We start from the raw sequence: 17335 nt of genomic DNA, 5'->3' as shown, positions 1-17335 counted from the left end.
TCTCAATGCAACTAACTTGATATCAGGTGTAATAACAGCCTAGAATTTAGTTGTAAGTGCCTTAAGATGCCACACCTACCATACTGTTTTCAACTGTTCATTACATTTTAGAGATGCTGTTATTTCTATGGTAAGTTATAGTTAGTAAGGTATGGTCTACAGTGCGACTTTGCTATATCACTGAGGTACAGGCTTCATCGAGTGTTGAGTTGTATTCAGTATTTTGCATTGAATTTTAATCCCTTAGTTATTCTAAATTTAAACTGTTTACTGCATTAAGTTGCACTTTAAATTTCATTTTGCATGTTTGAGTGGTGCTGACCAATCAAACATGCTACTGAAAGTTCTATGAGTGAAACTTTTTGTCCATAAAGAAGCAGCAGTATGACATAACTGAGTCATGTTGTGGGGCTATGTATTTCTTCCTTTCTGAGAGTAGAATAGTTTCACAGTTTGAGCATGATGTTTTTTTTTAGATAGCTAGGTCAAGCAAAGTGCATCCACACAAATGTACAGCTTAGTTGTTTAAGATAAGGAAAAAGACAGCAACCCTTTGGTATTGATTTGGCAAATACTCAAGACTGCAGAATTGATATCTGTGAAATCGATGAAATATTGGTGTCAAGCCATCCCGAAAAAAACACTAAGTCCAAAGTACAGCTGAGATAGATGGTAAGGTTAAACGTTTTGCAGGTATTTAGTCATCATCCCAAGTGTTGGACAAATCTATATTTTGACACTATGATGGAGTTTTTAAAAAAGGTATTTTTCACTCTGAGGGGAACTTGAATGTCTGTACCACACTTCAGAGCAATCCGTGGGACAGTTGTTGAGATATTTCAGTCTGAAGTAAAATGTGGTGACCGACCAACGCTGCCGTCCCTGCAGCTGCAGAGTTTTATATTTTGGAATTAAAATCCAGTTTCAGACACACATGAGAGAAGTTGCATCAAGAACATACAAGCTATAAATAGCAGCAGATGAACAGCAGATGAAAAAATAAAAAATGGGATTTGGGGAATTAAAATAAGAATTTGGCTGCATAATCATAGCCATGGTCTAAATGAGCCATAACAGCGAGCGGTGCCCTTCTCCACAGGGGGGGTAGCAGGGCAGTACCTCTCCCTGAGCCTCTGTGGCAGAGTGCTGTGGCTTCTGCCCACTGACTGACTGCCTCTGCCATGGCTGCGGTAGCGGGGAGGGGTGGGATGTATGTTTGTGTCGAAAGTGACGCTGCGCTTTTGGCATGGCTCAGCCACAGCGTGATCCGGCAAGAGCCTCCAGATTTACCACAAGAGGGAGAAACCTCAAGTCGCTCTGGGCTGGAATCTTCTGCAATTAAAAAAAAAACCCAAGCAAAAGGAAGCAGGGAGGAAACAAATAAAAGAGACATTTTTTTTGGAGAAATGCTCAGTATGTTTTCCATTAGGAGAGGAAATCTGGCGCTCTCACTCCTCTCCTCTCTCTCCTCTGTGTTTCGAGACTTGCATCGGGAGCTGGCTTGAACAGGCAGCTGGATGCACAGAACATGTAATCAGGACGGCTATAGGCATCCCGCAGGCCACAGGGTTCACCTCCCCTTAACACAAAAGCGCAAGTCACACCAAGGAAACACAGGCTCAAAAGCTGCACACAAAGCCCAAACATGTGGCGGATTGCTCAATGCAGGCCAGCCCAGACAGAGACACAGAAACCGCAAGTCTGTCACTGCCTCCCACACATGACATGAACTCCACACAGGGTCACTGTTCGACACGACAGCTGCAACTGAGCCCCTGGGCCCAGCCACTGGTTGACCTGCACTGGTAGAAATCAACCTGCACTCACTGGTGAGCATCAGCTGTGGCCTTTTCACGAGCTGGCAGTAAGATCCTGCTTTATGTTAGACCGTAAATCACAAAATGATGTGAAGATAGGGAGGCAAATATCTCAGTATAAACGTCATAACTGTTAAAATGAATGAGTGATGTCGGGAGTGAAACAGGGAGAGGATAACTAATGAAGACAGTGAGCGTATAGAAAAACGGGTCTCCTTGTCAGTGTGTGTGATTGGGATCAGGCCCTATGTTATGTCCTCCTCTCCACGCACAGGACTTGTCTGGACACGCTGCTCATGACTCGGCCCAGACGGAATCTGCTGCTCTGAATGTTTCTATCAATGCCTCAACACATCTTGTCAACAAATCTAATCTACAGAACTTAGGGCTTAGGTTCCCAAACAGAGTACTGCTTACCATACATTCATAACAAAAGCCATGATTTCAGCATCTTATGTTGATGGTTTCTATAATTGCTCTGAGCTGAAGGCTTAAAATGCATACAATCATCATGTACTGTTTTAAGCACAACACAGTGATGAAAACTGCTGACCTGATTTTGGGGTTTGTAACTGAGACTGTATAAAAATAATGGATGTAGCCACTGTGACGTCACCCACTGGTTTGTGGACTCCCGTTTTGAGGCCCCGAGTTCAGCATTTTCGCTGTCGCCATCTTGGAGGACTGAGGAGTGGATTTGACCTATAGACTGACATGTAGCAGACAGCCTGTCATTTATAGCAGTCACACCCTTAATTATGTGTAACTTTGAGCTGTAATAAAATGTAAATGGGTGAGTTATATAAAAATTCATTCCCCGTACAGTTGTCATGAACAGGGAAATTAGCTATAGAGACCAAAACTGTTTGTTGTGGGTGTAAACATGTTTATTTCTGCTGTAAATTTGGGTATTTTAACATGGGGTCTATGGGGACTTGCTTCTGGAGCCAGCCATAAATAGCTATTCGAGGAACTGCAGCATTTGGCACTTCCACATTGGCTTCATTTTTCAGCCCTGGAGGTTGATGCTTGGTTTGTAATCATTCGGTACACCACCTTAAAGCTGCTTTAATCAATATTTTTACATTAACAACAGGTCAGATGACCATTTGTAATGTGAAATGGGTCATATTTAATGACTAACCCACAGAAAATGATCACAACCGTCCTCTCAACTCACAGAGCTTGTTAGCTTCTTTCAGTTCATTGTTTTGGTTTTATCACCCTCACCTTTACTATTTCGGTTCACTCTCGCTGATCTCACTAATCTTAAGAAAAGGCAGCTGTTTTAGGCAAAAAACAAGCTTGAAAGACTCATTGTGTGCTTCTTACTTAGCATGAAACTAGACAAAGTTAGCAACTAGCTAGTGAGCACAGCAGAACATTTAGCAGCTAAGGAGCCAGATACCCCCCTAAGGACTTGGTGAAGACAAACCAGACATATGAGACAAGACTACTGGACCTACGTAAAGGGACATTTCACATTCATTTTATTGCTACCAAACTACATCCACTAACCTTATCACTGCGCTTAAGGAAGTGTGCATCTACTGCTAGTTCTCCTAGCACCACTGAGCTTGCTAATGTTACAGCTCAGCTAAGGAGGAGGCCATTAATCTTTACATCTCTTCTCCACCTCTCGTTGATGAGTAGATGCATGCTTCCCTCTGCATGGTGATACAGTTGGTGGGTGTAGTTCAGTAGAAAGAAACTGACCCATTAAATTCATCAGGTGGCCAGAAACAGGTCTGAAAACAAGGCAGTACTGCAACGACCAAGTAAGGCAAGAAACAAGTGTTTAGACAATCAGGTTGTATTCAAGTTAAGCTAAATCATCTGAACCACTTCTTTTGGAAGTAAAACCAAATTGACTGGACCTGGGATGTTGGTAATAATCTGTCATTGCACAGAGAAACTGCACAAGCACAACTGCAGCGAGGAAACAGCAGGTCAAAGTTCACCAGGAAGTCTATCTGTAATCTGATGGATGTTTACAATGTAGCCTACAGCTACCTATGTAAGTTTACTGGTCACCTTTGTTTTTCTTCAAAGTAAGTTTGACTAACCCAAACCCAGGTTTTGTTTGCAGCATGTCTGATCGTCTTGTGTTTGTAAGATTTCGTTTCAGTTATGCTGTCATTCCTAAATCTCAGTGATTTCCTTGGTGAGTACAGACTTATCCTCCCCAGTAGAAAATGTGGCCAAAAAAAAAAGTTATTCTTTCATTTTTATGGTGCCAATCAATATTTTTATGTCATCATGTAACAGGCCTACTTTAGGCATTCAGACATTTTAGACTGTGACTCTAGTTGTCTCCTATTTATCTCAGAGCTCCTGCAAAACCAAAAACATTCTGTTCAGCAGGTTGTACATATTTAAAACAGTGCAGGAGCCAATGCCCGGGTGACTGTGTTAGACAAATCAAACACATGACTTTTCAGCAAAATATTTTTTGTGACAAATGAAGGAAATGGACTTTCCTGACTCTCAATCCCCACATGTATACTGCGCTGCTTCTATCAAGTTTGCAGACGTGCTGCTTGGAAAAGAGAGCCAGGAGGAAAGCAGGAGAGTGGGAATGAATGAGGGACACCACGGGAGACAGACAGACAAACAGACAGACAGACAGACAGACAAACAGAGGAATGACAGGAGGCACTTTCCACAGGGTGACTCATGGAAAGCTCCTCAGCATGCTGACAGGCAGAGCGGAGGTTCGGACGACACAGCCTGCCCTGCAGTCCCACCCGCTCTCATTACTCAACTTTTATTGAATCTGAAATGTAAAGAGGAGGGGGACGTATGCGCTCTCTCATTCTTCTCTCTGCTTCTTTCCTTCCCGTCTTGTCTTCTTCCATCTGTCCGCGGTTGAGTATGTCACGCAACGGGAGCCCAGCAGACAGTTAATGCAGACAAGATTAATTTCCTGATGTTAATTCCAGTTGGAACAGAAAACACAGAAAGAAAAAAAAAGGAGCTCTCCAGTCGAGTGTTAAACTGGGCGTGTGTCCACTCCACCTTTCTGACGAAGCCCATAAGGCTATTTCCAGATTTCTCTTCTCTGGACTGAAACCTGAATGAATGTTTAGACTTCGTTGGCAGGGACTCCGTTCCTCTGGTAGATAATCTTTGAAAGCTAATGAAAACTCCTAAACCCTCTACATATATTTAAGATAGAAGATTAAATAAATTGTTGCCAGTTCATCTTCTGGAAGAATAAACCATTGTGTCTTCTGTTTATTCAAACATTCTCAGCTCAGATCAAGGCAGGGCCTGAATACACAGGGTTAAGTCCCCCTAGTATTAAATATATCTGGAATGACAACAATGTTCAGTCTTTTTTGAGGCTAACCAAATGAAAATCTTGACTTATGTCTGTGAATGTGGCTGATTGTCTGCATGGGGTTTAATAGTTTAAAAAGTCCCATTCCAGCAAAGGCCGCTGGTTGCTAAATCAGATTACACCCCTCAGACAATCTCTTTTTGTCTGTTGCTCGTCTGCTTTACACGTTATCGCTGTGGTTCCCAGAGTCGTGTTGCTAAGAAACCCTCCATATTAACATCAGCAGACTGTCACTGCATGTCCCATGATCACACCTAGTGGGAGCCGGCAGACGCTTGGTTGGGTAAGCGTGTAACAGAGGGTGGAGTGGTCTGTGGGGCTACAAGCAGCTTCTCAGCTGCCAGCTAGTTTAACATGCAGCTCACTGGAACACAGAGAAAATGGTTTGAGAGTGCTGGAAAATAGCAAAGTGGGGTCAGCAGAACTACCCCATACTGACAAGGTACGGGTGTCTGGCAAGATGAAAAGGCAGGGAGCATGTGAGGGAAAGATAAAGTTAGGGAGTGCACACACTTTGACAGGTCCAGAGAGGAGCCTCTACTCTGCTGTGCCCCCCAGAGCACCGCCGCCCCAAACAAAAGGCAGAGGAGGAACAGAGGAGGTCTCTGACCCTCACAGTGAGACCCTCTGATGACCTAACAGAGACAGGAAACAGGAAGTGGGACCCCTGACCTTTTTCAGGGGGATCCTAACACGTGACTATGCACAGTGACAACAAGCCCAGGATGTGTGGCTCAGACCGCAGCAGAAGACTCAGCTGTTCATGTCTCTGCTCCATCACAGTTCCACAAAAAGCTAAGGATCAGAACGAAAAGCCCACTGCACATACTGTCACCTGTGTGTGTGTGTGTGTGTGTGTGTGTGTGTGTGTGTATGCTGTTCCTGGTTAGCGGGCCAGGCGCCTGGCTTGTGCAGCAGGGTTTTTATAAGCCGGCTGCGTGATAATTACACCCAGTGGGGTGGTAGTGGTGTGGGAGCAAAGGGGCGGAGTGGGTAGAGAGAGGCGACCCCAGTTCAAGCCTCAGGGCTGATGGTAGGGGGGAGGCAGGGAAGGAGGGGACAGGGAGGGAGGGCGAGGTGGAGGTATGGAGGTAAAGAGGAATGGGTGGCAGTGGTAGAAGGGATGGTTGGGCCTCATTAGGAGGCAGACTAATTGGGAGGAAAAGGGCCCTCACATGCTCTGTCTGACCTCCCAGCCAGCAGGGGAGAAAGCTGGGGTGGGAGAGTGGTGTCTGTGTGTGTGTGTGTTTCTGTGTGTGTGTGGAAGCGGAGGTGGGGGGGTTATCTGATAGTTGGATTCCTAAAGTTAAGGAACCATAACTCCTCATAACTCCTCAAATCCTGAACTTACCATGAAGTCAGAAGTCTCCCGGAAAGCGAAAGGATAACATGCGTGTGTGGTGCTCTAACAGGGATACCAACTCTGCCTCCACAAACACCCTGCAGCTCCTTAGAGGTTTACACCAGGTGTCACACTTCATTTAAAGAACCCTCATGGCTTATCCCTGCACACAAATATAGCAGCATAACAGCCCTCCTTCCTCCTCCGCTTCCAGGGCAGTCGTACTTCACACACATAAAAACTAGGAAGGCGAGAGGACGAAAGCCCTGAGGGGGTATATTAAATAACGCTTCAAAAACCCTCAGTAAATAACATCAAACAGAAGTCAGACTCTTTGACTGGAGCGAGCATAATGGCCAGGTTAGCAAGTGTAAGTTTACAAAACAGCAGGCCTAGTCTGACACCCATGGTGTCTATTAGTCTGATAGTATGCACACCCTGTAGGAAAAGGCTGCCGCAAGCTCGCCTTGTCATGAAGCAGCTTTAATTTTATCTCTACTGTAATTATAATACACACAGCATATTATTTATTCATACATTTCAAAGCGTATTTGAAGTGTTGCTTTATTTCATAGCCACTTGTATGTGTCACCGCTGAATATGAGCTGGAAATGTATCTGCTGTAGTCATGTGTGTGTGTGTATATGATTAACTGCTGCAAGTGTGCACAGTAAAAACTGTCCCAGCTTAAGTGTAGGAGTTATATATTAAAGAGTGTATTCTGTACGAGCATGCACGAGGTGTCGAGCACACGCTGCCCAGGCTCCGGTGGCTCGGAGGAAGTGAGACTGCGTGATGGAATTTGTGGCGCTCGGGATCTGGTTTATTTTCCACCCCGGATTCCTGTCCTACCTGCAGGATTTTCCCAGGTTCTGGCTTCAATTAGACTGGGAAGCTAGGCGGGGAGGGGTGGGGGGTGGTGGTGTCTAGGGGTTTAGGAGAGGGGGAAGAGGCGGGTGGCTGGAGGAGGTAAGGGCGACAGAGCTGGAGTCTGTCACACACAACTCAGCACAGCTGGGGAGATGGAAAGAGAAGCAGATAGAGAGTGATGGAAGTAAATGCTAAAACGTGAACAAGGTGCAAGAATAAAAGCACTGGCACGCAATGTGAAGATGCTTGTTATTCTTCAAATGACAGAGCAATTTGAACAGCGCATGATGAAATAATTGTGTTTAGCTGAAAGGCATTCATAAAACTCTTCAACAAAGATGTCTTTCACATCCAAATGTATCTCTCCAAAGAGTGTCATATAGCCAAGAAGAGGCTGTCAGAATGATCCCAGGAGGTCTGACCCACCAAATGGCAAACTCATCTGACAAATGAGTGGGAAACGCTCTGTAATCAAAGACCAATCACATAATTGCTCTATTTTGCCACTAGCTCAACCATCTCCTGTGAGATTAGTTGTTCAGAGGAGAAACCCGATACGCTGGGAAGTTAAACAGATGTTCAGAAAAACAAACTCTCAAGCAAATCTCCTCAGAACAAGAACACATCACCAAAATAATATGTTCTAATTTAAGAGCGCTGCCTCCACATATGTCTCCGCACAAGGGAACTGACTTGGCCAGTTTTTACAATAAGGGAGTATTAATGCAGTGTCAGAGTTACAGTGAAGTTCTCATTAAGAAAACAGAGAGACTTGTCAGACTGGCACTGCAGAATAGTATCATTTTGACACTGCAGCCAAGGAAAGCGTTGGTGTACTCTTTATCAGCTTAAAAAGGGACTGTTCACCCTCAAATCAAAAATACGCATTTTCCTTTTATTTGAGGTGCTATTTATCAGTCTTCTAATGTGAGTTGCCGATGCTGAGTGTTGGAGATATTGGCCACAGAGATGCCTGCCTTTCCTTGAATGTACTGTAACTAGATGACACTCAGCTTGTGGTGCTTGAAGCATGAAAAATACACACTTGAAAAACTCAACAGCAATGTGTCTTTCCAGAAATCATGACCCAGTTACTCAAGAGAATCTACAGACCTTTTGTGAACAGTTTGATGTAGGAACTATTTCCTTTCTACCGACTATGCCCACCAATGGAATCACCGCACAGAAAGAAGAGTGCATCTACTGCTAGCTCACTTAGCACCACTGAGCTAGCTAATGTTACAGCTCAGCCAAGGAGGACGCCATTAATGTTTACATCTCGACAAGGATGGTCAACATGGGTGGGGGACACATATGAAATGGGGATCTTGCAGGCTCTCCACAAGTAAGTGTTGAGCATTAAACACTTGATTTTCATGCATTCTGGCAAATTTCATTGCACCAATTTGTGCCTTTTCTGCAGCAATTTATGGTGTAAATGTATTTAATTTTTGTCTAAATAAAAGTCCTCTGCTACTTTTATGTTTTTATTATGGGGGACAAATGCATATGTTCTAAATGTTGAGGGGGATGTGTCCTCTGTGACTCCCTTGAAATCTACACCTATGCATCTCGCGTTGTCATGAGCCTCTCGTCCATGAATAGATGCACCTTTCCTTCTGCATGGTGATACAGTTGGTGGGTGTAGTTAGGTAGAAAGAAAATAGTTCCTACATGAAACCACTTACAACAAGGTCTGTGGATTATCTTGAGTAACCAGGTCATGACTTCTGGAAAGAGACATTGCTGTTGAGTTTTTCAAATGTTTTTTGGTGCTTGAGCACCACAAGCCACGAGTGCCATCTAGTTCAATTATATCATATGTATTTTTAATTTGGGGGTGAACTGTCCCCTTAACACACTGCAGGTCACAACACTCAGACAGGACCTCACACAGGAATTTGTTACAAAGTGTGAGCATGCACAGAAATGTCCATGGCTCCTCACAGGCTTGCACTGTTTAAAGATTCCAAGTCGAGAAGCAATAACCGAAGCAGAAAGCCATTTCTCTTCATCCATTTATAGTGCACAGCTCACTTTAAACTTGGCTGCAGCTCAGTCATGACATCAGCTGCTTTAGGCGTGAGAAAACGTTGTTCTATAAGCTGAGGCGACCGGCTCTGAGATTTTTTTTTCCCCTTATGGTGTTTAGTTTAGCCTCAAAGAGCCACAAAGGCAAGGGTCTCCCTGCCAGACTGTCTCTGTATCTGCTGATTCTCTGATCAACACTGACAACGTGAGAAATGACACATTTCCGCTGCATAGTTGCATTTCACAGCACCATCGTCACGGAGCACTTAGGAGTGGAGGAATGAAACATCAGGGGGATTAAAGTTGGAAGGAAGTGGATTCTTTGGAGGGGTCCCATGTTCCCCTCACTGTTGGAGAGAGTAGCCCCTATATTTTATGACACAGTCTTGCATACTGTGGGCTGGGACTGATTCGTGGTTAGAAAGTGGGTCAGTACAAGCTGGAAGAACCATTGATTGTGCTCACCATTTGAGCCAAAAGGAGAATAGTGTTCATTCAAATGGAAAACGTGTGCAGGATAAAAGAGTCTTATGGGACTTGTAAAGACCAGTATGTGGGTGACCCATGTTCTGAATGTGGAGCTGAATGCGTGTAAAGGACAATAATGTACACATTCTTTAGTCTGCAGCTGTGAACATACTGTACAAGATGCTCAAACATAGAGACGACATCACAGGACTGAGGAGCTTTTAATCAGCATGGCACTCTCCTGGTCGACTTCCAGGAACATTACACATACTATCTCATTGTTGGCCTGTCCTCATACACTCCGCACATAAACAGGGCAGATGAAAGTAATTATCTGTGAGCTGTGGCCTGCTCTCTCATATCAGATGGTTAATTAGTCCATTTGCTTTTAGCCCTGCAATATCTAGAGCTGGTGGTCTTTCAACTGGCGGGGAGGTGGAGACCTTGTAAAACTGCCTTTAACTAAACAACATCACTTTCTCCAGAGCTTTCAGAGGTTGTTTACAACATGCCGGCTCAGAGCAGCTAGGACCATGAAATACTGTGTATAGTCAATAAACATTTAGCAGGATTATAAAGCCAGTTTAAGGGGTTGCCTTTGACATCAGCTCTACTGGCAGATATGTTTTTTGGTCACGATTGCATCATGGTTCTGCGGATGGCAATGCCAATCACTCTTTCCACCACTTAAACAACCTAGACAAGTACTGTATAAATTGCCACAAGATTTTGTGCAGACATTTATGGTGCCCTGAGGATAAATAATGAGTAATGACTTGCTCATCCCCTGACTTTTAAATCTAGTCACCAGCAGGTCAAACATTTCACTGATCCAGTGAAATAGCTTAACATCTACTACAGGGACACTTAAAGGGAACTTTCTTTGCCTGGGAAGCACTTTTGCAAAATGACAGGAGGCCAGGGGCCACTTATTACACTACCATTAGTAATATTTATCAATATAATAAATGAAATGTCTGTTTCCAACCTTTCCATATTTGCTGTACTCACTTATCTTTGCTTAGAGGCAAATCCTGTCACAGCTAATAGTAATTCCATTAATGAAAACTATGACCTTTTTTCACGACAAAGATAAGCTCTTGATGAGCTAAAAATGGATTTTGATAACCAAAATTATGACGAAATCTATGTTTCATTTTTGTTGACTGGACAAAAAGTGGTGGAATATCAGACATTCAAAATGAGAGAAGAGAATGATAAATAATAATAAATATAATAATAAAACATTTTAGAAAAATGTTTTGAACTAGAAAGCTGGAAAAGGCTGTGCTCCAACTTATCTTCTAATGCTGTATGAGCAGTGTGAGATTGGAGTGCCGATGGGCTGGTAAACTCCAGTTAATAGTCAGCACCAGGATGTTTCGCCTGCAAAAAACCTACAACAGAGTAGCGTCAGCGGTTGGTGCGAGTTATGAGTGGTAATTTGGCATTAAATAAGCCGCCGTGTGTCTGACTGTGGATGGTGGAGCTGTTGAATGGATTTGTGGGGTTTGTGAGTTTCAGTGGTGGCTGTTAGCAGCTAGGCCTTCTTGTTAGCCCGTGAACGGCAGCAGAGCGAGCAGCCGCCAGACTTCACATCTGTTCCCCGCAAGACTCAGATCTGGATTGTCTTGAGAAGGTTTATGGTTTGACGCTGTTTGACAGCCAGGTAGGAGGTTTGATTATCTGTGAGTGTAACTGTGCTTTAAGTAAGCAGTCTAAACGCAGCAGTGTTTTCTCTGACTAAGTCCAAAGTTTAGTTTTATTTACTGACTTTGTGAGACATGAGTGTAAACCTCCAGAATAACATATTGCAATTTAAAAATAATTGAGGCTTTGGTAAAGTTCTTTTTCTGCTTGTTAACAGTGAGATGGATAAGTCAGAGTTTACAATGAATCATCCTTTAAACTTGTCATAAACTCTGCTGGAGAAATGCAAGACTATAACCATGTAGAAATTTGTTGTCAATTTGTAGGCTATTTGTAGAAAAAGAATTATGTCTAAATGATTTTTTTTTTTAAACTTCTGATACCTGTATTGGCCTAACTGGATACATTTCAAGAGGGAAAAAGAAGACAAAAAGTTGACCAAATTGTCATGACTTTTTGTTTACTAAGACACTTTGAGTTGTAAAGTAAGTAAAACTTGACCTCTGTTGGAGGGTCCTGGGGATCCTCCACTGAGACTTTTATGAAAACAAGCTCCATACATTCTGATATCTTATTCATACTGAAAGTGCAAAAAAAGTTCAGTGTGAATCAATTTATTTTTTGTTGTGAATTAAATAATAGTCAACGGGCCACCCGGCACCTTACTGAGGGCCAGATTTGGCCCAGGGACCGTAAGTTGACTATCACTGATCTACTAAATGGAATGACACAAAATTTTGTAAAGGAAATTCATGGTTTCCAGATGATGTATCATAACAACTTTGTCAACCCCCTGAATTTTCAACTAACACCACTGTGAATTTTTAAATACTGTATTGTATTAACTTTGGTGATCCATTAACTTTTTATCCAGCACCACCATCATGTCAAAATTCTAGTTCATGACCATAAGCCTCAGCTGTACTTGGTGCTAATTGTTTGCATGCTAAACTAAGATGGTGAACATGGTAAACTTTATGCTAAAACATCTGAATGCATCACCTTGTCAAAGTATAGCCTCACTGAGCTAACTGTTGAGTCCTCAGGCTCAAATGCACTAAAAGTGTCTGACGCGTGCACTTTGAAATACACCTAGTGTTTTAAAATGGCTGAACATGCACAAAAGTGTTTTGAGGTATGACACACTGCTTTAGAGCTCCTACTCTGACCTTGTTTCAATTTTGGAGCATCAAATGAGGACAGAGCGACCAAAGTCAGTGAAGCAGAGAGAAGAACAAGGACAGAGAAAGGCAGGCATACAGCTGGAGCACACACCAGTTTTGAACAATAGCTAACAGGTGATGTTAGCTCTGTTAGCTTAGCTTACAACTTTGTAAACAATACCACTGTAATTCTGCAGCACTTAATAAAAACAACTACTAATGCCAACAGCTATACTAGGCCTACTATGTATCTGAACCATTGTTTTGTCATGTCAGATAGTAAAAATAATTTAAAAAAAAAGGCAGAGACCCTCGCTAGTTAGGCCATCGCACAACAGACACTATTATCCATCATGAACATTCACTGTCATCCACAAGTCATAAAACTTAACTTGCTGCATAAACATATTTAATTAGCACAGTGCAGTGTTATGATTAACTGTGCTTTATATCACCCACCTGGAGGAATAAATAAAAGAAGAAATGAGATGGCTGCCCCGGTGTTTTACCGCCAACCTGACGAAAGCAGCAGCACGTAGGGTGCACACAGTTGCTCTCATGCCCAATGGTTACTCCAATAGAGTGAATGTGTGGTGGAACAACAGATTTCTTTTTATATTGGCAAATTTCAAAAATGGATATACAAATGGTGAGGCAAAATAACAGGAACAGCTTACAATATAATGAAAATTGACACATAAACATCATGAATTGAAACCTCAGAAGTGATCATAAGGTTGAGTGAGCTCTCTCAGGCTGAAGAAAACTTTAATATTGTAAACTTCACAAGGGGAGCTTTTATTGCAGGGCTATTGTATTATGTTGCATCATCTTGTGAGGCGTTCCTATTATTTTGTGTACCCGAGTATAGTGATGAATTGTAGTAAAAATATTTGTGTAATCTGATTTTTGCACAAATGGCTTTGAGTCATAAACAGTTTTACTGCACATGAAATATGCAATCAAACGCAGTCCGTCTTTTGTCAGATGTTAATCCAACCTATTGATGTCGAGATCTAAAGGGAAGTTGGAGTTCAAGCACAAATGTGCCTGACTCTGCTGTATGGTCATCAGATATGGGATTAAAAGCTCCCATGTGAATCGTCCATCTGCATTATTATCAGGCGTTTATGTAAACAGCATCAAAACCCCATAAATGTCCACATGTATACCACGTCATCAGTACAATATCGGAACCATTGTGAAATGAGTATTAGGTTACTGAACTGAGAACATCTGATCACACACACACACACACGGATATAAAGTTTGACAGTGTCCATGTTTCTAAAGGATTGTCTGAATGTCTGTAACACAATGAGCTCAGTCATTTCACCAAACTGCATTTCCCTGCAAAATCTCATCAAAAGCCCATCAGGAAACTGATCCACATGGTAAACAGTCTGCGCTGCAGCAGCTCTGCTTGTAATCATATGGGTACAAATGTTTGTCCCTGTCAGGGCAGGAAGTTTTGAAAGGCTTATTGCATTAGAGTGTGTATGTGTGCATGCCCTGTGTTTTTAAGATTAAAGGATGTTTCTAGTTTATTACAGCTACACTGGCTTTTATTTTTGGCCGTCATTCCTGTTGGTATCAAAAACATCATACGCAACAAGTTAACTGCTGAGATGTGGAAATGTTCAACGCAGTCACCAGAGTACATGTTGCCGCTGTATTTTTTGGCAAACCAGAGTTATGCTTCATTTGCAGTGTTGGGAGGTTACTTTTAAAATGAATACCACTACAGAATATTGAATACATACCCTAAAATGTAACATGTAATTTATTCCATTAGATTACTCAAACTAAGTAATGTATTCTAAATACTTTGGATTACTTCTGGAATACTTCAAAATCATCTTGCTGATCTTATTGGGTCTTTTCATGCCAAAAACACACAACAGTGTCCTGGCTGTGCATCTCCTGTCACTGCACTGCACACACTTTTTAAAAATCTATCTGTTTATGGGAAATGCGTGCCTCATATGAATTGAACACAATGTATAACAACAAGGGAGCGTTGCTGAATCCGTTAAAGATGCACTTCTGTTAGGTTATGTCAACAAGCCACATAGGCTACCTATCAGCTGTGTACTCAACAGGGGATGTATCCACTTAAAAGATGGACAAGTACTTTCTTTCTACGTTGGTACTTTTTAAACAAAAAAACCCCCACACATTTTATATTGTGATGTTTACTGAAAATGACACACAATATGGCCAACAACAAGGTAGGATGTTATTAGCAATGGTAATTTACCAGAAACTTCCTTGCGATCTCCCTCCAGCCAGCTGCTTCCTTATTTTGTTTTTTTTGTAGTTAAATGAGATGTTGTGTAGATCATTCCTCAATTCAACCTCATGAATCAGCTGTCCCGCAACCACTGTGGTGCTTGCAAAGCAAGCGGCAGGAAGGACACGATGTGAGAGCAAATGCACCCAAACAAATAAAATAATACATTTAAGTAATCTACTTTTTGAATATGGTAACTGTATTTAAAATACCACCAATTTAAACTGTAACTGAATACAGTTACTCGTATTTTGTATTCTAAATACGTAACTTACTTGTATCTTGTTACTTCCCAACCTTGTTTGTACATTTCACAGGTAGCTGATATGTTCAAACTTAACGATTCTTTCTGTTTCAACAACACTGGAGTTCATGTGTGGTTATATTTCGGCACAAAAAGATTACATTTTGGCTTTAAATACCCAGTTTGGTCACCACAAACACGGCTGGAAATGACCCAGTGCATCATTTAAAATAGAGTACTTGCTTTGGTCAGTCTCAAACAGTAGTCTGTTGCTGTCTGCTGCAACATACAAATGTATACCCATACCTGTGATTTTTACAGAAACGTACAATGCCAGCATATTATTCTGGTGACTGGGCTTGAACATTGCAACATTGATAGAAAGAAGTCATATGAGGACAGGGACACACACAGTGAGATAATCATACAAATTTTTAGCATACTTCCTGGTTAGATGAATTTATTTGGAAGAGAAAAATAAAGGTGAGCAGTAAAAGAATTAACTTGACTGTATGTTGCCAACATCCTTCATACTTTAAGGTCCTCACTTTTGGTTTAACCACATAATAAAGTGATTTGGATTATCTGGCATAACAGGTGCCTGTATATAACCTGTCAGATTATCTGCCCAATTTTGGTTTTCACCCTGTCTGACTTTTTTGTGATGTTGCTGTTATACATGTTATACAGTGTTTTTAAACAAAGTACAAAAGATGGTCAAAACTATAAAAACATAGGACTCTCATTGGGGGGGGGGGGGGGGGGGAATTATTTTTTAAACCTGCACGTAACATTGCGAGTGAGATCGGGGATGAATCATGACAGGGATTTTTGAAGAGGGTAGAGGGTAAGTAAACACCTAACACTTCTGTTCAAGTACCGCTCCTCTCGCTTACAGCAGGCCAAAGCGCACATGAGGTAATACAGCAGAAGTAATTGAGAAAATTACAGCGTCTCAAACCACAACCCTCTGTATTTTTCTTGAGGGTCTCTGGTTGTCAGAGTCGGAGTGGAGGAAGGTCCACAGTTGCTCCTTGGATCTCCCAGGTTGTTTAAACAGGAGAGAGGGATTGTAATCCACTGTGACAGGCCTGCGGCACTCAGAAGCTCAAACACATACGTGTAGACAAAAACACGCTCACGCAACCAGACTTCACAGATGTGAGATGGGGTGTGTGTTTTGGGGGGGGGGTTCAGCAGCCATCCCAAGTGTTGACAACTACAAATGCAACCACCAGGAACCAGGAAGTACAGACAGATCTGTGGGCAGATACATCTATCTACAGAGGCTGACTTTGAGCCTGCGTGCCAGCATCTCTGCACTCAGCCCACTCCAAAAGGTGGTTTCCATGGCGACAGCAGCAACGAAAAAAGGGGGCTTTGGCCTTGACGACAGCTGGGGCTTACAGAGGATGGAGGACATAATCTATTCAGAAGTTTCCAGTCAGTAGTATTTTTTGTTGTGTTTTAAAAACAGAACATGGTGTTGACATCACCTTGAACACAGATTGTCGATAAAGTTTCTCTCAAATATGAGAGAGAAAGGCGCAGTACAGCAGAAGGCATCTTCATTTCACATCTTGTCTTGTCCTGTGCTGACCTGCAGCAGCTTGGAAATCAATGTCCAATTGTGAACCAAGAGGTAGAACTAATGGTGAGGTAAACCCTTACGCCTCCACAGAGGAGAGGGCAACTTGTGTGCGTAGACAGACGACTTACTTGAGCTGTTGTAAACTTTAAAAGACACAGTTTAACAAGAACTCACAGGAGCAAAATGACAAGTGGTGGAAACACACAGACCCTGGACGACACACACACACATGGACACAGCTCACCTGGTTGATGTGTTTGAGTTTGTCTATGATCTGGCTGATGATTGGCTCAGGGGGCTTGTTGCTTCGGGACTCTGAGCCGGGGTGCGCTCGCTTCAGGCCAGGCCCAGGAAACCTGACAGGCCAGAAAGAAAAATAAATAACTCACTTCTTATATTTCTGATTGTTTAGAGGAGTTTCACTGAATTTAGACACCTCAATATGAGCTTCATGAGTGGGAGACATAATGAACTGCCGCTGCTCTATCACTCCACACAAGGCGCTTATCACCACCTAGTGTTG

At 42.4% G+C, this 17335-nt stretch overlaps 1 protein-coding gene across 3 annotated transcripts in view; it reads right to left on the bottom strand.

Annotated features, from left to right (window-relative positions):
* Positions 1-17335, bottom strand: part of gpc3 (glypican 3) — a 149107-nt gene that overhangs the window by 23332 nt on the left and 108440 nt on the right. For all 3 annotated transcript variants that reach the window (XM_049585568.1, XM_049585570.1, XM_049585569.1), the window contains exon 6: positions 17057-17168. In XM_049585568.1, coding sequence (XP_049441525.1) covers positions 17057-17168 — 112 coding nt within the window. The remainder of the gene's footprint in view (positions 1-17056; positions 17169-17335) is intronic.

The sequence above is a fragment of the Epinephelus fuscoguttatus genome, linkage group LG9 (genome assembly GCF_011397635.1).
Source record: "Epinephelus fuscoguttatus linkage group LG9, E.fuscoguttatus.final_Chr_v1".
Taxonomy (NCBI): domain Eukaryota; kingdom Metazoa; phylum Chordata; class Actinopteri; order Perciformes; family Serranidae; genus Epinephelus; species Epinephelus fuscoguttatus.
The sequence above is the reverse complement of the archived record's forward strand: the minus strand, read 5'-3'. Positions and strand labels throughout refer to the sequence as shown.